The sequence below is a fragment of the Hemitrygon akajei genome, chromosome 7 (assembly GCF_048418815.1).
Source record: "Hemitrygon akajei chromosome 7, sHemAka1.3, whole genome shotgun sequence".
Taxonomy (NCBI): domain Eukaryota; kingdom Metazoa; phylum Chordata; class Chondrichthyes; order Myliobatiformes; family Dasyatidae; genus Hemitrygon; species Hemitrygon akajei.
Window position 1 is genome coordinate 183,195,610 of NC_133130.1, and position 23,690 is coordinate 183,219,299.

Here is a 23,690-nt window from a genome sequence, read left to right on the forward strand (position 1 = left end):
GTGTTATATTTGAAGGAACACAGTATATGGAATAAGGTAGATGATCTTGTGGTTAGAGATTGGCAAGTATGATGTTGTGGGCATCACTGGGTTGTGACTGAAAGAAGTTTATGATTTGAAGCTTAACATCCAAGGATACATATTGTATTAAAAGGACAGGCAGGGAGGTAAAGGGAGTGGCATGGCTATATTGGTAAATAATGAAATCAAATCCTTAGGCAGAAATGACATTGAAAGATGTAAAATCCTTGTGGGAAGAGTTAAGAAACCGCAAGAGTAAAATGATCCTGATGGGAGTTATATATAATCCTCCAAAAAGTAGCCAGGATGTTAGAAACAAATTACAACAGGATTTTACAAAGGCAATGTTATGATAGTCATGGGGGATTTCAATACACAGGTAGATTGGGAAAATCGGGTTGGTGCTGGATCCCATGAGAGAGACTTTATAGAATGCCCACAATATGGCTTTTTAAAGCAGCATGTGATTGAGTTCAATAGGGGAAAGGAATTTCTGGATTTAGTGTTGTGTAATGAACCAAATCTAATTAGGAAGCTTAAGGTAAAGGGACCCTCAGGAGTCAGTGATCATATATGCTAGAATTCACCCTGCAGTTTGAGAGGGAGAAAATACAGTCAGGTGTATCCATATTATAATGAAGTAAAGGGAATTACAGAGGCATGAGAGAGGAGCTTGCCAAAGTTGATTGGAAGGGGACACTATCAGGGCTGATGGTTGAACAACAATGGCTGGAATTTCTGAGGGCAGGATAGATGCATCCAAAGATGAAGAAGTATTCTAAAGGGAGGAAGCAACCTAGATGACAAGGGAAGAGAAAGACAGCATGAACGCAAAAGAGGGAACATATAATATAGAAAAAAAAAATGGGAAGCTTTTAAAAGCCAACAGAAGACGTCTAAAAAAAGACATAAGGAGAAAAAAGATAACTATGAAGATAAGCTAGCAAAAAGGATACCAAAAGTTTTTATAAAGAGTAAAAGAGATGCATAAGTGGATATCAGACCACTGGAAATGATACTGGAGAGGTAGCAGTGGGGTACAGAAACTGGTGGGCCAATTTAAGTAGTAGTTTGAGTCAGTTTTCACTGTGAATTACACTAGCAGTATGCCAGAAATTCAAGCATGTTAGGGAGCAGAGTGTAGTTGCTATTACTAAGGAGAAGGTGCTTAGGAAGCTGAAAGGACTACAAATGGACTACACCCCAGGGTTCTGAAAGAGGTACCTAAAGAGATTGTAATGACTTTTCAAGAATTGTTGGATTCTATAATGGTTTCAGAAGATTGGAAAGTTTCAAATGTCATGCCACTCTTTAAGAAGGGTGAGAGGCAGAAGGAAGGAAATTATATGCCAGTTTGTCTGATTTCCATCATTGTAAGATGTTGGAGTCCATTATTAAGCATGAGCTTTTGGGGTACTTGGAAGTGCATGATAAAGTAGGCCAAAGTCAGTATGGTTTCCTTTGGAGGAAATTGTGCTTCACAAATGTTTTGGAATCCTTTGAGGAAATAAAATGCAGGATGGATAAAGGAGAGTCAATGGATGTTATTTACTTGGATTTTTAGAAGGCCTTTGACAAGGTGCTGCGCAGGAGGCTGCTTAACAAGATAAGTGCCTATGCTATCACAGGAAAGATATCAGGATGGATAGAAGATTGGTTGACTGGCAGGAGACTAAGAGCAGGAATGAAGGGGGCCTTCTTGGTTGGCTCTCGGTCACCAGTGGTGTTTCGCAAAGATCAGTGTTAAGGCCGCTTCTTTCCCTGTTATATGTCAGTGATTTAGATGACGGAATTGATGGCTTTGTGGTCAAGTTTGCAGGTGATGCAAAGAGAGGTGAAGGGGAAGCTAGTGTTTAGGAAGCAGGAAATCTGCCGAAGAGCAGACAGATTGAGAGAATGAATAAAGAAGTGGCAGATCGAATATAGTGTAGGGAAGTGTACGGTCATGCACTTTGGTAGAAGGAGTAAAGACGAGGAATATTTTCTAAATGGGGAGAAAATTGATAAATCAGAGGTGCAAAGGGACCTGGGAGTCCTTGTGGAGGATTCTCTAAAGAATTATTATCAAACTTGCAGGTTGAGTTGGTGGTCAGGAAGGCAAATGCAATGTTAGCATTAATTTAATGATGACTATAATATAAGGGCAAGGATGTAATGCTGAGGTTTTGTAAAGCATTGGTCAGACCACACTTGGGGCCCTTTATCTCAGAAAAGATGTGCGGAAAAGAGGGTTCAGAGGAAGTTCACAAGAATGATCCAGGGAAGGAAAGGGTTGATATACGAGGAGCGTTTGATAGCTTTGGGTCTGTACTCACTGGAGTTAGGAGACTGAGATGGGGTTCTCATGGAAACCTAGGTAGAGTAGATGTGGAGGGGATGTTTCCTATAGAGGGTGAGTCTAGGACTAGATTGCAGAGCCTCAAAATAGAGAGATGTCCATTTAGAACAGAGATGAAGAGGAATTTCTTTAACCATGTGGTGGTAAATTTGTGGAATTCATTGCTGCAGACAGCTGTGGAAAACAGAGATTGATATGCTTTTGATTAGTCAACATGTCAAAGGTTACACGGGGTTTGAGAGGGATAATATATCCGCCTTGATGGAATGGTGGAGCAGACTCAGTAGGCCACGTGGCCAAATTCTGCTCTAATCAGCAACACCCTCATACCACATGGTAGAGCAGTTCAGGATATGGAGAATCAGCACATCTACATGTTAGTGTGTTATTCACAAAAGACTGATCCATGATGATGTTGCTAGTTATTACATTGTCAGGAAATTGAAGTGTCATTTGGCATTTAATACAGCAGATGCAGCAAAATAATATCGCTAGCAGTAGAGAATTTTGTTCATTGAAGTGTACAAATATTGTATTTTTAATTGAATCCTTGAAACATAGCTCCCAATAAATTTACTTTTTGGGCTCTATTCCATTCCCATCATTCATTCCATGCAAGCGTGAACAAAGAACACACATATATTTTGTATCGCCAAACTTCATAGTGTATAGAAATGCAGTATCACCGAGAAATACTTAATACCAATCTTAAATTCTCTTGTAGTTAGAGAATAGAAATTGCTAAACCATCTTGTCCTTGAGTTTCACCTTGTTCAGTTTGTATAGACCTCATGAGGCCTACCAATGCTTCACGAGAAACTGAAACCCATTAAAGATTGCATCTCCATGGTTACAGGGAAGGACAACAGTCCCCAGAACAGTGGCAGAGGATGTATGGTCGGTGCTCAGGGAATGAAGTCTATCACATCAAGCTCAGTGACAGCAAATTTTTTGGAGAATACGAAGGGAAGAGTTTCACCTATGCCTCATTTCATGCTCACAAGAAGTAAGTGAAGTTCATGTTCAGATTAACAATTCTTTTTTGGACTAGATGGAACCTTGGATTTTAAACATGAGGCTTTCTCTGCTGACCCCAGATTGCGTGATGCTTTTGTTACTGGACTAATCCAGAAAACATGATCTCACCATTAGTTTCTGCTGGTAATGGAAAACTAAATTTTCTTTAAAAGTGACTATCTTTGTGAATGACCTTGATGCTGTATGCATTCAGATTGACTTTGATGCTGTATCCCTTCAGGCTTCTTGCAACTGAAGAACTTTATTCTTAATTCAAATGCCATTCTTTCAGTTCAGTTCAATGTTCATAATGTGCTGTCCTCTAGACTGAAGAAAACTAATGCCGAACAGGTGACTTATTTGCCAATCCACTCCGTTTAGTCTGCAGTGGTAACATTCATTTGTATGTCATTTTAATTCTTCATCCTACTTGCATTGCAAACTCTCTGTCTTACACCTACATACTGTAGCTCCAAGGTTACAGAGAGTAAATACAAGGAAAAGCTGATGGTAATGCTCAAGACATAATGTTGACATTAAGAAATTTGGGTAAGCTACTCTGTTTTTCACTTTTAGTTTGTTGTTTCAAGCTATTTATTTATAATTTTGTTCCATCTGCTGGGTTTTAAACACAGCAGTGTCTCGTCTATTCCCAGCCTTTGGCTCTCAGCCCCGCACTTCCCATCCAGTGCAGGCATAGGATTCCCCTTCTCCTCTCCATTCCACCAGATTCCACATTAAATCCATCATAATTTTGTCACCTCAGCAGGGATTCCACAACCACCCACCCCCTTAACATTCCAAAGGATGTACATAGATGATCATGACCTAAGAGTTTTTAAACTTTTAGTCCCGTTAGAGTCATAGAACACTACAATATAGAATGCCCTTCAACCCTTGCCGGAATAGTCCCATCAACCTGCACCTGAACCATAGCACTCCATACCCCTCCCATCCATGTACTTATCCGAATTTCTCTTAAATTTTGAGATCAAACCTGCATCCATCACTTCCGCTGGTAGCTCGTTCCACACTCTTATGATCCTCTGAGTGAAGAAGCTCCCCCTCAGTTTCCCTTTGAACTTTTAACTTTTCAGCCTTAATCCATGATCTCTAGTTCTACTTTACCAAACTCAGTGGGAAAAGCCTGCTTGTATTTACCCTATCTATACCCCTCATTTTGCATACCTCTATATTAAATCTCCCTTCCTACAGTGTAGGGAATAAATTTCTAACCTATTCAGACTCTCCCTAGATCTCAAATCATCAAATTGGCAACATCCTTGTAAATTTCTGCAGCACTTTTTCCTTACTAATGTTCATTCCTTTTATTTTTCTTCATTAGACTTTTGGTTCCCTACTATTAATGAGGAATTATTTGTATCCTCAGAGGACAGAGCAATATGGTTAATTGCATTACCATTCCATTGTGCCTTATTATGCACAATAGAATGGCAAAGCAATTAACCAAAGTAGATTTAAAAAGCTTAATTTAAAAAGACTAATGTTAGTGAAAACAAATGTAGTTGCATGAAGTCAATATAAGGATATACTGTATAAACTAACAAAGGTTCTTATTATAAAGCCAAGAGAAGATAGGCCAAAGCCAGCATGGTTTCCTGAAAGGAAAATCCTGCCTGACTAACCTACTGCAATTTTTTGAAGAAATTATAAGCAGGGTAATTACAAGAAGGAGATGTAGATGTGGTGCACTTGGATTTTCAGAAGGCCTTTGATAAGGTGCCGCACATGAGGCTGCTTAGCAAGATAAGAGCCCATGAAATTACAGGGAAGTTACTAACATGGGTGGAACATTGGCTGATCGGCAGAAAAGAGAGAATGGGAATAAAGGAATTTTAGACTACGTCCGCACTACACCGGGTAAATCCATAACCAAAGCTTTTACTCTTCGTTTTTACTTTCTGTCCACACTAAAACGGTGTTTTTGTACCCCGAAACTGGAGCTTTTCAGAAACGCTCTCCAGGGTGGGTATTTTTGAAAACGCTGCTCGGGCAGATCAGTGTGGACGGGGTAACCAGAGACTTCTGAAAATGCTGTCAGACGGTGGCGTACTATTTCATTGTTTTCTTGAATGCAACCTAACAATTTCAGAAAAACTGGCAACGAGACTGAAGCCAGAAGAGTTAGAAATGTACTCACCAAATACTTTGACCCATAACTTACTGAATAAATAAGTATACTCACTTTGCCCTGTTTTCTGTCCTTGCTCGTATGAAGGTGGTTTACCTATTTATGCAAGTACTTCTCTGACAATAGATGACTAACAGCCTAATGTAACATTGTATGGAAATACAAGATAACACTGATGCAGACATGTTTTATACATTTAACAAGGTGCTTTATTAATGTAACAGAGTTAGTCAGTTTTTCAATGTTCGTCGTCAGTCAGGTCAATCTGTCCATGAACTCCCTGTCGGCTGCCTCCATACGCTTCAGTATTTGCTTTTTTTTAACTTTTAAGTTCTCCTGCGCAAGAGCCAACAGCTGTCCATCTTTTTAAGTTTTTCTAGTCTGTAACTACACAAACGCACACTTTTACGGCGAGATTCGACACCAAACATGTCGCTTGTTTTCGGTAAATATGTCCTGCGCATGCCCAGTAGGAGGAGATTCGCCGAAATCTCTGTTTCGATGTGGATAGAGATATTTTCAAAAACGCATAGTGTGGACGCTTATCATTTTTACGTGAGACCGGCGTTTTCAAAATTTTCCGGTCTAGTGTGGATGTAGCCTTATTCTGGCTGGTTGCCAGTTACCAGAGGAGTTCCACAGGGGTTGGTGTTGGGACTGTTGCTTTTTATGATGTATGTCAGTGATTTGGATTATGGGATTAATGGATTTATGGCTAAATTTGCCGATGATACAAAGATAGGTGGAGGAGCGGGTAGTGTTGAGGAAACAGAGAGCTTGTAGAGAGATTTAGATAATTTAGGGTAATAGGCAAAGAAGTGGCAAATGAAATACAATGTTGGAAAGTGTATGATCATGAACTTTGGTGCAAGAAATAAATGGGTAGACTGTTATTTAGATGGGGAGAGAATTCAAAATGCAGAGATGCAAAGGGACTTGGAAGTCCTTGTGCAGGATACCTTAAAGGTTAACCTCTAGCTTGAATGGGTGGTGAAGAAGGCAAATGCAATGTTGGCATTCATTTCTGGAGGTTTAGAATATAAGAGCAGGGATGTGATGTTGAGGGACTATAAGGCACTCATGAGACCACATTTGGAGTATTGTGTGCAGTTTTGGGCTCCTTATTTTAGAAAGGATATACTGACATTAGAGAGGGTTCAGAGAAGATTCATGAGTATAAGGAATGTCTGGCAGCTCTTGGGCTGTATTCCCTGGAGTTCAGGAGAATGAGGGGGGAATCTCACAGAAACATTCTGAATGTTAAAAGACCTGAACAGATTAGATGTGGCAAAGTTATTTCCCATGGTGGGGGGGGGGGGGGGGGTCCAGGACAAGAGGGTACAACTTTAAGATTGAAGGACGTCCATTTAGAACAGAGATGTGGAGAAATTACCTTAGTCAAAGCAGCTGTGGAGGCCAAGTCATTGGGTGCATTTAAGGCAGAGATAGATAGGTTCTTGATTAGCCAGGGCATCAAAGGGTATGAGGAGAAGGCAGGGGAGTAGGGTTGACTGGAAGAATTGGATCAGTCCATGATTGAATGGCAGAACAGATTTGATGGGCTGAATGGTCTACCTCTGCTCCTATACGTTATGGTCTTATGGTTTTTTTTTAATGGTCTCTCTAAATCTGTGTCTTTGTTCATTTTTGATGATTTTTAAACTCTTCACAATCCTCAGTCTTGCTACTTTTCTGTCAACTTTATATTTCTCCTGTTTGGACCCAGTGCTACTCTTTTGTAGGATGTGGTTAAGTGTCTTTAATCCAAAATGTCAACGCTGTTTGTTGCCTCACTAATACTGTCTGACCTACTGTTCACTTCTAACATTCTCTACTTTAGCTTACCATGCTGAATGAATTCTGGCCGACAACATGGGGCCAAGTTTATTCACAAGTTCAGGACAACTGAAAAAATGTATTAAAAGCTGGACCAGGGGTCAGCAACCCTTTTGCCTCTGTGGGCCAGATCACGTATTAATGAGTGGACAGTGAGCTAGATAACTGCCATAAAAAACTTGAAATATGGGAATTATCCATTTAAATACATCTAGTTATGTATTGCCTCAAATTAGTGAATAACGCATGCTAGAAAATCATTTGTGCTTAAGGTTGCCTACCCCTGAGCTAGACTATCAGTGACAGTCACAACATGATGATAATTTTGCTCGAATGTGATCAAAAGCTGCTCTACAAACAAACAGACACTAGTTTGTAAATATCCTTCCTGCAGGTACTTAATACCTGTTCTAGTGAGCATGGCCCCTCAAGAGTACAAAACAGGCAACCCGTAATTTAACCCATTGTCCATTATGTGCCATGTCGTACGACATGCGCAATTGTGATCCCCCATCTGTCTTTAATCTGAGAAGTTCTAATAAGCTCTTCAACACTTTTGACTCTTCATCCCTTGATGTAGCTCATGAATGTTATCTGCTGTCGACTGTCAATTTTCTTCCATCAGTTTTTCCCATCATTGCAAGCTATTCAAGTTTCTCTTTCCTCAGCATATGTCCCAGAAATTCCAATTGCCATTTCCTGATTAATGATATCAGCTCTCTTCTTACAACAGTTTAACAAATAACCACCTGATTCAGGAAAGGAGTGACAATATGTAGAAGTACCTCTGTTATGTTGTGGGAAATGACAGAGTGGAATGAATCAGGCCAGGACATATGAAAACTTGGTGTTCATGTTTTTATAATTATAAGGTAATTAGAGGAAAGTTGTGGGGGGGTGTCAGACTTAAGACTTTTTAGACAGTGAGTGGTAGGTGTGTTAAACTCGCTGCCAGAGGTCATGGTAGAGCCAGAAATATTAGGGGCGTTTAAGAGACTCTCAGATAGGCGGATGGATGAAAGAAAAATGGAGGGCTGTGTGGGAGAAAAGGGTTAGATTGTTCTTAGAATAGATTAAAACATTGTAGCCAAAGAACCAGTACTGTGCCTTATGTTCTATGTTGAGTGTCCTGTCTGGGTGCAAATCAAAGAAAACTGTCTCATTTCATAATAAGCTGTTGCCAGTGTAAACATTAAATAATGTATCAGGATTTCAGCACCGCAATAGTTGATCAGTTGGGAATCTCTGAGTTTTTGGTGCCTTGTAACTGTGTGCTGCAGTACGATGAATATTGCTGGTGCTTGTTTTCAGTATATGTTTAAAGATTGACCTTTGGATTCTGCTGTGTGGCATCTAAATTCTAATCAGATTCAGAATGTATTTAAATAGATGTTTTAAGTTTTATGTATTCAAACCCTACACTGCAGAGTAGTAGCCTCTTCACTAGAAGGACTTCCCAAATTATTTGTGCATTAACAAGATCTTATCATTAGCATTACAGGCTTTGCTTATGGACATCAATCTCTATTACCAGCCCTGCTTCAAGCTTCTTGCATTTAACAGAAGCAGTGTTCTGCACAGTTGCATGTACAGCAGTAAAAATAACTATGAGTTTGAGAAAAAGGCATTCAGAGCAGATGAGAGAGGATGAAGAATGGTGAAGGTTTTACATGGTGATTCTACCTTTGCGCATGTAATTGAATATTCATGTTATGTGAACAGTAAATTGTCCTTTAATGTCATCTTCACTAAGAGCAATGAATTACAATCAGCACATAAAATGCTGAGGAACTCAGCAGGCCAGGCAGCATCAATGGAAAAGAGTGCAGTCAACATTTCAGGCCGAGACCCTTCAGCAGGATGAATAAGAATTGGAGGCTTTCAGAGGTATAGATTATAGGCATAAATACTGGAAAGTAGACAATGTAGTCTTTATATAATGATACCTGGTTTTGGAGGTGCCAAAGCAGTATAGAAGTTAGCATAACACTGTGACAGCACATGGATCAACAATCAGGGTTCAATTCCTACCATTCTCTGTAAGGAGTTTGTATGTTCTCCTTGTGACCACCTAGGTTTTCTCTAGGTGCTCTGGTTTCCTCCTACATTCCTAAAATGTACAGATTAGGGTTTGTACATTATGGGCATGCTGTGATGGTACTGGAAGCATGGCAACACTTGTGGACTGCCCCAACGCATAGTCGGATTGTGTTGGTTGTTTATACAAATGACACATTTCACTGTGTGTTTTGATGTACATGTGGCAAATAAAGCTAATCTTACCTTAAAGGTCATCTCTTGTTGAGATCTGGACGCCAACTAAACCACACTATGGAGATTAATGTCATACTCATCTTTAAAGTTTAATATAATTTTCTTGTTTTTATTTTGTAAGAAATTAAATTTTTTATGAACTCAATGCCTTTGTGCAATTAAGCTGCGATTATTAATATGGTTGGAAAGAGGTCCGTAGTGATGGAAATCAAATTGAAAATTAAGCATTTACTTGAATACATGCTATCAAAACTATTTTGAGAGATGTTTACAGCCAAAACGTTGTTCATCTATCAGTCATCTTATTTTAGAAACCATAGTGAACTTCCATTCCGAGCGAGAATCTACTTTGTAATGGGGAAGAATTAGTGAGTTAAGGAGATGGAACCACAGGCTCAATAGGTTAACATCGAAATAGCTGAGTGTTTCCTGGTTTCCTTCTGTTCTGCAGATATGGTGTCTGTCTGATAGGTGCGAAGAGAGAGGACAATAAAAGCATCTTACTCAACCCTGGGCCTCGGTACATAATGATTAGTTCAGACATCTGCTTCTACATTAATATCACTAAAGAAGAGAACTCAGCATTCATATTCAAAGAAGAAGAGAAGCAGAAGAGGCAGTCCCTGACTTCAGGGGGGATCTTCAGTGGACCTTCCAGGCTACCAGTCCACAGCATCATTGCAAGTATGGGTGAGTGATTTAAACTTAATACGTACCTTGATCCTCAACATTCAGTTTTCTATATTACAAATCTTATGTCTGGGTCAAGGAGGATAACAGAGGGGGTGTATCAGGATTGAATGCATGAGACAAGATGGCAAGTGTTAAGAAAATGTTATGGGTGCATATCACTGAGCTTTTAAAAATTGTGTAGATTTTTCATAAGATAACAAATACACTTAAGACAATTTGAAAACTAAAAATAAAACAGAAATGAAATACTTCAGAAAAGTGATCATTTGAAATACAACCAAAAAAACTTTGAATTACTCAGATAAGTAGGATCTGTGGAGAAAGATTCAAGACATGGTTTAGGTCCATGGCCTTGTTGCAGAGCTTCAGAATTCAACAAGTTTAAGTTCAAAGTAAATTTTATTAACAAAGTACATATATGTCACCAAAAACAACCCTGAGATTCATTTTCCTGTGGGCATATTCAACAAATCTATAGAATAGTAACTATAAGGATCAATGAAAGATCAGCCTGAGTGCAGAAGACAACAGTGCAAATGCAAATATAAATAAATAACAATAAATAATGAGAACATGAGATAACAAGATAAAGAGTCCTTAAAGTGAGATCATTGATTGTGGGAACATCTCAATGGATAGGCAAGTGAGTGTAGTTATCCCCTTTTGTTCAAGAGCCTGATGGTTGTGAGGTAGTAACTATTTTAGGTCTTTAAAGGTACAGAGGTGGATCAGAGAGAAGGGAGGAAAGAAGAAAAGAAATGATAAAACAAAGAAATAATCATACCATATAAGGCAAAAAGGAGAAGAATTTGGGGCTGTAATTTAAATTGTCTCGCAAACCTACTGTTTGATATTTGAACAACATACACAAAATGCTGATGGAACACAGCAGGCCAGGCAGCATCTATAAGAAGAAGCACTGTTGACGTTTCGGGCTGAGACCCTTCGTCAGGATTAACTGAAAGGAAAGATAGTAAGAGATTTGAAAGTAGTGGGGGGAGGGGAAAATGCAAAATGATAGGAGAAGACCGGAGGGGGTGGGATGAAGCTAAGAGCTGGAAAGGTACGCCATGACACTGAATTCTTCTTCCGCCAGCTTACTCCAGCGAATTCTCCGTCTCTGAGCTTACTTCTTTGACAAAGACTCTCCTACCCCCACCAATGATCCTTTCTCCTGTCCTCAACCCTCCTCCTCTTCATGGACACCCCGCTCTGGTCTTCTGCCTGCTCTGGATCTCTTTATTGCTAATTGCTGACAGGACATCAACCATCTCGACTTCATCACACCCTGTTCCAATTCCAACCTAACTCCTTCCGAACGCTCTGCTCTCCGCACCCTCCGCACCAATTCCAACCTCACTATAAAACCTGCTGATAAGGGGGGAGCTGTTGTTGTCTGGCGTATTGACCTCTACCTGGCCAACGCACAGCGACAACTTTCTGATACCTCCTCGTATTTACCCCTTGATCATGACCCCACTAAGGAGCACCAGACCATTGTCTCCTATACCATCACCAACCTTATCAGCTCTGGGGATCTCCCATCCACTGCCACCAACTTCATAGTTCCCACACCCTGCACTTCCCGTTTCTACCTCCTACCCAAGATCCACAAACCTGCCTGTCCAGGTAGACCTATTGTCTCAGCTTGCTCCTGCCCCACCGAACTCATTTCTGCATACCTTGACACTGATTCCGACACCTCCCTCTCCTTTCTTGATCTTTCTGTCTCCATCTCTGGAGACGGCTTATCTACTGATATCTACTATAAGCCTACAGACTCTCACAGCTACCTGGACTATTCCTCTTCCCACCCTGTCTCTTACAAAAATGCTACCCCCTTCTCACAATTCCTTTGTCTCCACCGCATCTGCTCTCAGGATGAGGCTTTTCATTCCAGGACGAAGGAGATGTCTTCCTTTTTTAAACAAAGGGGCTTCCCTTCTTCCACCATCAACTCTGCTCTCAAACTCATCTCTCCCATTTCCCGCACATCTGCCCTCACCTCATCCGCCCACCACCCCACTTGTTATAAGGTTCCCCTTGTCCTCACCTACCATCCCACCAGCCTCCAGGTCCAATGTATAATTCTCCGTAACTTCTGCCACCTCCAACGGGATCCCACTACCAAGCATATCTTTCCCTCCACCCTTCTTTCTGCTTTCCGCAGGAATCACTCCCTACGCGACTCCCTTGTCCACTTGTCCCCCCCATCCGTTCCCACCGATCTCCCTCCTGGCACTTATCCTTGTAAGCGGAACAAGTGCTACACCTGCCCTTACACTTCCTCCCTCACCACCATTCAGGGCCCCAGACAGTCCTTCCAGGTGAGGAGACACTTCACCTGTGAGTCGGCTGGTGTGGTATTCTGCATCCAGTGCTCCCAGAGTGGCCTTTTATATATTGGTGATACCCGACGCAGACTGGGAGACCATTTCGCTAAACACCTACGCTCGGTCCACCAGAGAAAGCAGGATCTCCCAGTGGCCACACATTTTAATTCCATGTCCCATTCCCATTCTGATATGTCTATCCATGGCCTCCTCTACTGTCAAGATGAAGCCACACTCAGGTTGGAGGAACAACACCTTATATACCAGCTGGGTAGCCTCCAACCTGATGGCATGAACATTGACTTCTCTAATTTTTGTTAATGCCCCTCCTCCCCTTCTTACCCCATCCCTGACATATTTAGTTGTTTGCCTGTTCACCATCTCCCTCTGGTGCTTCCCCCCCCCCCTTTCTTTCTCCCAAGGCCTCCCGTCCCATGATCTTTTCCCTTCTCCAGCTCTGTATCACTTTTGCCAATCACCTTTCTAGCTCTTAGCTTCATCCCACCCCCTCCGGTCTTCTCCTATCATTTTGCATTTTCCTCTCCCCCCACTACTTTCAAATCTCTTACTATCTTTCCTTTCAGTTAGTCCTGACGAAGGGTCTTGGCCTGAAACATCGACAGTGCTTCTCCTTACAGATGCTGCCTGGCCTGCTGTGTTCCACCAGCATTTTGTGTGTGTTGTTTGAATTTCCAGCACCTGCAGATTTCCTCGTGTTTGATATTTGTTTGTGTTGATCTCCATCATAAGACTGTTGTTCTCTACTGAAAAGCATGTTTTTTTCTGTAAGCTATTTTATTCCCAATGATAATTTGATAATACCTAAAAACTTTAATTAGTCAACTTCTGTCCATCTTCAAGTTGTTCATACAAATTGAAAAGATTAAGTCCCTGCTGCACTTCTCTATCCACAATCTATCAGCATAAAAACATCCATCATTCATGTTCTTTGCTGACCGTTACTAACCATTCCTTCCATTATTCTAACATTTTGTTAAAAAAATCTACATTAAATTTTATGAGTTATCTTTTAGGTGCCAGCTCATGTAGAATACAACATTCCCTTTATTTAATCAGATTGCAGGGTGAAAGGGAGGTTACAGGAATTAAAGGAATTGCAAAAATAAATTTTGGAAGGTGTGGCAGAATACTGGCAATGTGGAAAACATAAGGAAACTGGTGTTTTACAAATAAATAAATGGCAAGATAAATTTGAGCATTGTTTTCCATGTGCCTACAATACCCACCTCTGCTTCCCCACCTCTTGACCTCCTCTGCTATTTCTGAATTCACTGTCTATTTTCTATCAAGTACTGGGCAAGCAAAACTTTCCTACAGCTAAATATTGAAAAGGGGAAAGTGCATTGTCTTCAGTCCCTCTGACACACTCTTATATACCTTAGCCACTGACCCTCTCTCTCTTTTGCAAATGTATGGAATTGATATATTTATTAAATTGTCATATTTGGCCTGGAGATAACTTTAAAACATATTATCTCCCTGGCACTTATTCATTTTGATTGCTGCAATCATCATCAGGTCATTTGTTAACTCTGAGTAATTCCAATGAACTCCTGAGATGTTTACATATTTCTCCCTTCTTTAATATTGAGATTGTCTAAACTCTGCTACACAGGTCTTAATTTGCTTCATCCTGTTCATTACTCTTGTGTGTTTACTGAGTTACACTGGCTCCCAATTAAGCAAAGACTCATTTTTTGAAAAAATCAGCCATGTTTCAAATACTTTCAAACCCTTTAACCTTCCAAGAAGTGTCTGTGCTTTAAGTTGCAGTGTTTGCTCATCCTTTATTTTAAACACCTCACTATTAATATGTGTGCATTCAACTGCCGAGTTTATGGTCTAATATTCTCCACCCTTCTTCATTCCATTTTATTGAAGATATACCTTGATCTTTGCTCAGTCTGGTTTATATTTGATTTTATAATCAAGGTGGCCTACAAGATGTTTAGTCAGGGTACTCGTTCAGCTCGAGCAATAAACGGCATTGATGTCTGTATTCCATGCTGTGACTTTGTAATTGTAAGTCTCACATTGTCCTGTTGTATTGCTCTCTTGATCGCTTTGTTTTCTTGAAACGCTCTCACTCTCTGTTACTGTCATTTTGCTTCACGTGCCATATGTACATTATCCGTCTCAATCTCTTTCTCCCAGTCTCTCTTAATGTTTCCATCTTCCCAACACTCTTTGTATTCATCTTTCTTTGCATCTCCCTCCTCTCTCAATAATTCCACCTCAATAATATTGCCCATCTACTTGCTGCTGATAGATGAACATGCATCTATTTTTGACTGTTTCAGTGTCCCTTTGGCTAATCCCCATTTCTCAGCCACTTTATTGTCAGTTCATTTAAGGCACCATAACCCATGTCCTTCCTCACATTCTGTTTCCTTTATCTCAAGAGACAAGCTGTCTACGTCTGGATTTCTCTGCCTCCATCTCAGGAGACAAAACTATTTGTTGCATTGCAATTGCATTGGTGCTGCCTCCTGTACTCAAGCAGAACTTAATTTTATCATCTTAGTTACCAACTTTCATCCCACTCTCAAATTCGCTTGAGCCATTTCTTCTACTACTCTCTATCACCTCTATCAGACTCCTTTTTATGTGTCACTTTCTCACTTTAACCCTGTGACATGAGAAAGTGATTTAATATAGCTTCAGCTACCTGGACCAAAATAAATGACCTCTGTAACCCCCTTCACTACCTTCTCTTCCCTAAAGGTCTTCCCTAAAATTAACCTTGTTGACCAACCACTTGCTCATTGTTCCTAATATCTCTTCTTCTTCTGTTTTCTCTTTGGTTTGCAATTAGTGGTTGTTATCTGCTTAAATTCTTACATAAAACTGAGATGTTGGTGTAAGATTAATTCTCCAGTATTGGGGCCAGTGATAACATCATACGCATAGTGTTACAAATGGCAATACAGACCACATATGGTGATAACTGCTACATGCCCCTAATGTTTACATTTTGGGTTGTAGGATGGAATGAAAGGATATTTTGAAATTGGTTACAAGCTTGTAATTATGCTCTACACAGTTTGATTTTCAATGTGAACAAAGTATGCTGGGCACTTCCAATGTGCATCATTAATTTGCTTCCATAAACTACATTGCCATAATGAATACAAATGTCAATGTTCAAAATTCAGTTTCTCCAGATGGCTTGAACATTATCAGCAAATTGAAGGGACAAAAATCTCGAAAAGCAAGAGTCAGTGGATGCTCGAATATGGAGTACTAAACAAATTGCTCATAGGGTTGGGCAGCATCTGTGGAGACAAATATCCAAGTTATTTTGGCTCTATACATTCTTTACAAACTTATCTTGAAGGGTTATTCAATCCACCAAAATTATAGAGTTTGATGCAAAAACTTATTAATTTGTTGATTACTTCTACAACAAAAATGATTAGTCATCAATAATACAGGTGTCCCCATCCCCCCCACAAAGGTAGAGCGTTCCTATGAAACCTTTCTTAAGCCAAAATGGCATAAGGCGAAGAACCGTTAACTTATATGGGAAAAGTTTTCGTAAAAGCAAAAATCCTTTATCATGCAAAAACAGGTTACTAATGTAGGTCTTTTGTAAAAGTGAAGTAGCGTAAAGCAAACATTCGTAAAGTGGGGGGACACCGGTATACCAATGTATATAAGGACAGACAGTAAGCACTCTGAACTCAGAACGGTCACACTTTTAGACTTGTTTGCCTCTGTTTTTCATCTGTGAATTGCACATAGAAATGATAATATGGAAGACAGTAGCAGTATGCCGGAAGTTTGAGAGAGTCAGGGGCAGTCATGTGTGCAATTGCTATTACTAAGGAGAAGGTGCTTCGAAAGATGAGAGGTCTGAAGGTAGATAAGTCACATGGACCAGATGGTCTGCATCCCAGGGTTCTGAAAGAGGTAGCTGAAAAGATTGTGAAGGCATTGGTAATGATCTTTCAGGAAGCACTAGATTTTAGCATGTTTCTGGAGGACTGGAAAACTGCAAATGTCACGTCACTCTTCAGTTTTGGGAACTGGGCAGAAGGCTGATGAACAGGACCTCAAGCGTGGCGTTTTCAGGATTGCTGCCAGTGCTACGTGATAGTGATGGTAAGAATTGGAGGAGATGGCAGTTGAATGCCTGGCTGAGGAGTTGGTGCAGGGGGCAGGGTTTTAGATTTTTGGATCATTGAGATCTCTAATGGGGAAGGTGGGACCTGTACAGATTGGATGGGTTGCACCTGAACTCGAGGGAGAGCAATATCCTTGCTGGTAGGCTTGCTAGCATGATTCAGGAGGGTTTAAACTAATATGTGAGGGGGATGGGACCCGGAGCGATAGAGCAGTGAAAGAAGTGCATGAAGAAAAGCCAGATCTAGCATATAGAGAGGCTTTGAGATAAGAGAAGCAGAATAAAGGGTGTGAAGGTAGTAAGGTAGAAGGGCTAAAGTGTGTGTACTTCAATGCAAGAAGCATCAAGAACAAAGGTAATGAACTGAGAGCTTGGATATGTACATGGAATTATGGTGTAGTGGCCGTTACAGAGAATTGGCTGGCACCAGGGCAGGAATGGATTCTCAATATTCCTGGATTTCAGTGCTTTAAAAGGGATAGAGATGGGGGGGAAAGGGGAGGAGGGGTGGCATTACTGGTCAGGGATACTATTGCAGCTACAGAAAGGGTGGGTAATGTAGCAGGATCCTCATTTGAGTCAGTAGGGTGGAAGTCAGGAACAGGAAGGGAGCAGTTACTCTACTGGGGGTATTCTATAGGCCCCCTGGTAGCAGCAAAGATACTGAGGAGCAGATTGAGAGGCAGATTTTGGAAAGGTGCAAAAATAACAGGGTTGTTATCATGGGTGACTTTAACTTCCCTAATATTGATTGGCAACTGATTAGTTCCAAGGGTTTAGATGGGGCAGAGTTTGTTAAGTGTGTCCAGGATGGATTCCTGTCACAGTATATTGACAGACCAACTAGGGGGAATGCCATACTAGATCTAGTATTAGGTAACAAACTGGGTCAGGTCACTGATCTGTCAGTGGGTGAGCATCTGGGGGACAGTGATCACCACTCCCTGACATTTAGCATTATCATGGAAAAGGATAGAATCAGAGAGGACAGGAAAATTTTTAATTGGGGAAGGGCAAATTATGAAGCTATAAGGCTAGAACTTGCAGGTGTGAATTGGGATGATGTTTTTGCAGGGTAATGTACTATGGACTTGTGGTCGATGTTTAAGGATCTCTTGCAGGATGTTAGGGATAAATTTGTCCCGGTGAGGAAGATAAAGAATGGTAGGGTGAAGGAACCATGGGTGACAAGTGAAAGGAAAATCTAGTCAGGTGGAAGAAGGCAGCAGACACGAGGCTTAGGAAACAAGGATCATTTGGGTCTATTGAGGAATATAGGGTAACAAGAAAGGAGCTTAAGAAGGGGCTGAGAAGGGCAAGAAGGGGGCATGAGAAGCCTTGGCGAGTAGGGTAAAGGAAGACCCCAAGGCATTCTTCAATTATGTGAAGAACAAAAGGATGACAGGAGTGATGGTAGGACCGATTAGAGATAAAAATGGGAAGATGTGCCTGGAGGCTGTGGAAGTCAGCGAGGTCCTCAATGAATAATTCTCTTCAGTATTCACCAATGAGAGGGAACTTGATGATGGTGAGGACAATATGAGTGAGGTTGATGTTCTGAAGCATGTTGATATTAAGGGAGAGGAGGTGTTGGAGTTGTTAAAATACATTAGGACAGATAAGTCCCCGGGGCCTGATGGAATATCCCCCAGGCTGCTTCACAAGGTGAGGGAAGAGATTGCTGAGCCTCTGGCTAGGATCTTTATGTCCTCGTTGTCCACGGGAATGGTACCGGAGGATTGAAGGGAGACGAATGTTGTCCCCTTGTTCAAAATGAGCATTTAGAGAATCATGGTCTGATCCAGAACAGTGAGCATGGCTTTGTGAAGGGCAGATCATGTCTAACAATCCTGATAGAGTTCTTTGAGGTGGTGACCAGGCATATAGATGAGAGTAGTGCAGTCAATGTGATCTACATGGATTTTAGAAAGGCATTTGACAAGGTTCCACATGGTAGGCTTATTCAGAAAGTCAGAAGGCATGGGATCCACGGAGGTTTGGCCAGGTGGATTCAGAATTGGCTTGCCTGCAGAAGGCAGAGGGTCATGGTGAAGGGAGTACATTCAGATTGGAAGATTGTGACTAGTGGTGTCCCACAAAGGATCTGTTCTGGGACCTCTACTTTTCGTGATTTTTATTAACGACCTGGATGTGGGGGTAGAAAGGTGGGTTGGCAAGTTTGCAGATGACACAAAGGTTGGTGGTCTTGTTGATAGTGTAGAGGATTGTCGAAGATTGCAGAGAGACATTGATAGGATGCAGAAGTGGGCTGAGAAGTGGCAGATGGAGTTCAACCCGGAGAAGTGTGAGGTGGTACACTTTGGAAGGACAAACTCCAAGGCAGAGTATAAAGTAAATGGCAGGATACTTGGTAGTGTGGAGGAGCAGAGGGATCTGGGGGTACATGTCCACAGATCCCTGAAAGTTGCCTCACAGGTAGATCGGGTAGTTAAGAAAGCTTATGGGGTGTTAGCTTTCATATGTCGAGGGATAGAGTTTAAGAGACGTGATGTAATGATACCGCTCTATAAAACTCTGGTTAGGCCACACTTGGAGTACTGTGTCCAGTTCTGGTCGCCTCACTATAGGAAGGATGTGGAAGCATTGGAAAGGTACAGAGGAGATTTACCGGGATGCTGCCTGGTTTAGAGAGTATGGATTATGATCAGAGATTAAGGGAGCTAGGGCTTTACTCTTTGGAGAGAAGGAGGATGAGAGGAGACATGATAGAGGTGTACAAGATATTAAGAGGAATAGACAGAGTGGACAGCCAGCGCCTCTTCCCCAGGGCACCACTGCTCAGTACAAGAGGACATGGCTTTAAGGTAAGGGGAGGGAAGTTCAAGGGGGATATTAGAGGAAGGTTTTTTACTCAGAGAGTGGTTTGTGCGTGGAATGCACTGCCTGAGTCAGTGGCAGATACACTAATGAAGTTTAAGGATCTACAAGACAGGTATATGGAGGAATTTAAGGTGGGGGGTTATATGTGAGGCAGGGTTTGAGGGTCGGCACAACATTGTGGGCCAAAGGTCCTGTAATGTGCTGTACTAGTCTATGTTCTATGTTCAAAAAGGTAGGGTAGCAGAAGAAAGGAAATTTTAGGCCAGTTATCCTGTCCACAGCGGTTGGGAAGATATTAGACTCACTTGCTAAGGATGAGGTCTTCAGGTATTTGGAGGCACATGACAAAATAGGCCAAATTCATTATGGTTTCCTTAAGGGGAAATCTTCCCTGTCAAATCTGTTGGAAATCTTTGAGAAAATAACACACAGGATAGACAAAGGAGCATCAGCAGATATTGTCTACCTGAATTTGTAGAAAGTCTTTGACAAGGTGCCACACATAAGGCTACTTAACAAGATTAGAGCCCATGGTATTACAGGAAAGATTCTAGCATGGATAGAACATTGGCTAATTGGCAGGAGACTAAGAGTGGGAATAAAGGAAGCCTTTTCTGGTTGGCTGCCAGTGATGAGTGGTATTCCATAGGGGCTGTGTTGAGACCACTTCTTTTTAAGTTATATGTCAATAATTTGGATGATGGAATTGATGGCTTTGTGAGCAGTGTGAAGATAGGTGGAGGGATGTCACAGAGATACTGCAGAAGGACTTAGAATGGGCAAAGAAGTGGCAGATGAATAAATATAGTCATACACTTTGGTATACGGAACAAAAGTATTTTCTAAACAGACAGAAAATTCAAAAATTGGAGGTGCAAACGGATTTGGGAGTCCTCATGGAGGATTCCCTAAAGGTTAACTTGCAGGTTGAGTTGGTGGTACAGAAAGCAAATGCAATGATAGCATTCATTATGAGAGAACTAGAATAAAAAAGCAAGGAGGTAATGCTGAGGTTTTATGAGGCAGTGGCAAAGCCTCACTTGGAGTATTGTGAGCAGTTATGGGCCCCGTATCTGAGTAAGTTTGTGCTGACATTGGAGAGGATACAGAGGAGATTCATGCGAATGAATGACATCATATGAGAAGCAATTGATGGCTTTTGATCTTTACTTGCTGGAATTAAGAAGAACAAGTGGCATCTCATTGAAACCTATCAAATGTTGAAAGGCCTAGGTAAAGTGAATGTAGAGAGGATGTTTCCTATAGTGAGTGAGTCTAGGACCAGAGGGCACAGCCTCAGAATAGAGGGATGTCCGTTTAGAATGGAGATGAGGAGGAATTTCTTTAGCCAAAGGGTGGTGAATCTGTGGAGTTCATTGCCACAATTGGCTGTGGAGGCCAGGTCATTGGGTGTATTTATGGTGGAAGTTGTTAGATTCTTGATTAGGCAGGGTATGAAAAGCTACCTGGAGCAGGCAGGAGAATGGTGTTGAGAGGGAAAATGGGACATCCATGATGAAATAGTGGAGCAGATGGGCCAAATGGCTTAATTTTGCTCCTATCTTTTATGGTCTTATGGTGTTTTCATTTATCTGCTTTAATATGTACCTGTTTTTGGCTGTTGCACCCATTGAAAAATTGCCCTGCACATGTCCTTTCATGATGCCCCTCAAATCGTGCTTTACTTGCCGTGGTATTTCCTGCAAGTCACAAAATTATCAAAGAATGAGCTCATTTCAAGTACTTCAGGTGCCATGATAGCGTAGCAGTTAGTGTGGCGCTGTTACAGCTCAGGGCATTCCAGAATTTGGAGTTCAATTCCAGTGTCGTCTGTGAGGAGTCTCTACGCTCTCCCTGTGGAATGCCTGGGTTTCCCCCAGGTGCTCTGGTTTCCTCCTACAGTCTAAAGATGTACCAGGTAGGTTAATTGATCATTGTTAATTGTCCCATAATTAGGTTAGGGTAGTCGGGTTTGTCAGAAGTTGCTGGGGTGGCAAGGCTTGAAAGGCCAGAAAGGTCTCCACCAAGGGTTTCCAGCCTGGGGTCTACAGACACTCTTGGTTAATGACATGGGTCCATGGCATAAAAAAAGGTTGGAAACCCCTGGCCTACACTGTGCTGTATCACTAAATAAAAATAAATCCCATCATTATTTTATGAATAAAACAAGAAGTGCATTACACTGAAAATAATCAATCTAGCATGAGTTAAATAGACAATAGACAATAGGTGCAGAAGTAGACCATTCGGCCCTTCGAGCCTGCACCGCCATTCTGAGATCATGGCTGATCATCTACTATCAATACCCGGTTCCTGCCTTGTCCCCATATCCCTTGATTCCCCTATCCATAAGATACCTATCTAGCTCCTTCTTGAAAGCATCCAGAGAATTGGCCTCCACTGCCTTCCGAGGCAGTGCATTCCACACCCCCACAACTCTCTGGAAGAAGAAGTTTTTCCTTAACTCTGTCCTAAATTACCTACCCCTTATTCTTAAACCATGCCCTCTGAACTCTCCCAGCATCTGGAACATATTTCCTGCCTCTATCTTGTCTAATCCCTTAATAATCTTATATGTTGCAATCAGATCCCCTCTCAATCTCCTTAATTCCAGCGTGTACAAACCCAGTCTCTCTAACCTCTCTGCGTAAGACAGTCCGGACATCCCAGGAATTAACCTCGTGAATCTACGCTGCACTTCCTCTACAGCCAGGATGTCCTTAACCCTGGAGACCAAAACTGTACACAATACTCCAGGTGTGGTCTCACCAGGGCCCTGTACAAATGCAAAAGGATTTCCTTGCTCTTGTACTCAATTCCCTTTGTAATAAAGGCCAACATTCCATTAGCCTTCTTCACTGCCTAAAGGGACATTGTTGTTTTAAAAAATAAATTAATAATTGATGTAGGTTATAAAAATACATTCCTGTGTTCTAATTTGCCCCACCACCAGCAAATCCCTCCTTGGAGGCCCCTTCTCCTCATTCTGTCGTTCTCATGCCTTAAAATAGAAACCCATTTACACCTGTTTTCCCTTTAACAATGCAGTGTATTTCCCATTTCCCACGGGGCTGCCTGAGTATTGTTGCATTTTTAACTTTTTATGGTAATGATTATATGTTAAAATTAATTTTAAATAATATTAATATTAAACTTTTAATGTAACTCTTTACTAAGTAAGGATGTCCTAATTCTGCAATTATTAGTGTAACTTCCAATTTGGTATTAGCACATCAAAAAGGCTTAAAGGCAAATTTTGTGGTAAAGACAGGCAAAAGATTCTTTTATTTTAAGATATTTCTGGGCTGGTTCAGAAAAACAAATGTGAGAAATAGTTCTACAATTCCTGAAAATTGTGAAAACGATCCACCAGCACAAGAGGATCTTACCCACAGTTTCACCAAGCTACTGTAGGTAACCCTCAGCAAGAATGCATCGTTCTGTGTTTCCTGGAGACATGGCTCACTCCGGACATGCTGGATGCATCGGTAAGACCCAAGGGCTTCTCGATATACAGGATGGACTAGACTGCTGATTCAGAGAAGGCAAAAGCTGGGAGTCACTGTTTAATGATCAACTCTTTGTGGTGTTCAGACGCAGTGGTCCTTGTCGCATTCTTGTTCCCCTGACCTGGAACATTGAATGATTAAATGCCAACCATTCTACTTATCAAGAGAGTTCACCTCTGTATTTCTGACTGCAGTTTACCTACTGCCAGAGGCTGATGTTAAGCAGGCACTCAGTGAAGTAAGTAAACAACAAACAAGAAACACCCTACCTTGGTGTCTTTCAAATCGTTGTCAGGGACATCAATCTGGCTCGTTTGAAAAGAAATCTCCACCCCTTTATCATCAACGTTATCACCTGCAGCACCAGGGGTCCCAACACACTCAACTACTTTTACACTACAGTTTGGAATGCTGACCGTTCCATTCCTAGACCTCATTTCGGGAATCACTTAGCTGCCCTTCTCCTATCTGCATACCATCAGAGGCTAAAGAGCAGGCCTCCAGAGGTAAGAACAACAAAGAGTTGGTT

The 23,690-nt window shown here is 41.4% G+C and overlaps 1 protein-coding gene across 10 annotated transcripts in view; it reads left to right on the forward strand.

Moving 5' to 3' along the window:
• Window positions 1–23,690, forward strand: part of kcnt1b (potassium sodium-activated channel subfamily T member 1b) — a 490,876-nt gene that overhangs the window by 346,378 nt on the left and 120,808 nt on the right. For 9 of the 10 annotated variants that reach the window (XM_073052840.1, XM_073052837.1, XM_073052836.1 and 6 more), the window contains 2 exons: window positions 3,216–3,365; window positions 10,090–10,328. In XM_073052840.1, coding sequence (XP_072908941.1) covers window positions 3,216–3,365; window positions 10,090–10,328 — 389 coding nt within the window. The remainder of the gene's footprint in view (window positions 1–3,215; window positions 3,366–10,089; window positions 10,329–23,690) is intronic. The other variant, XM_073052843.1, reaches the window with a different exon arrangement.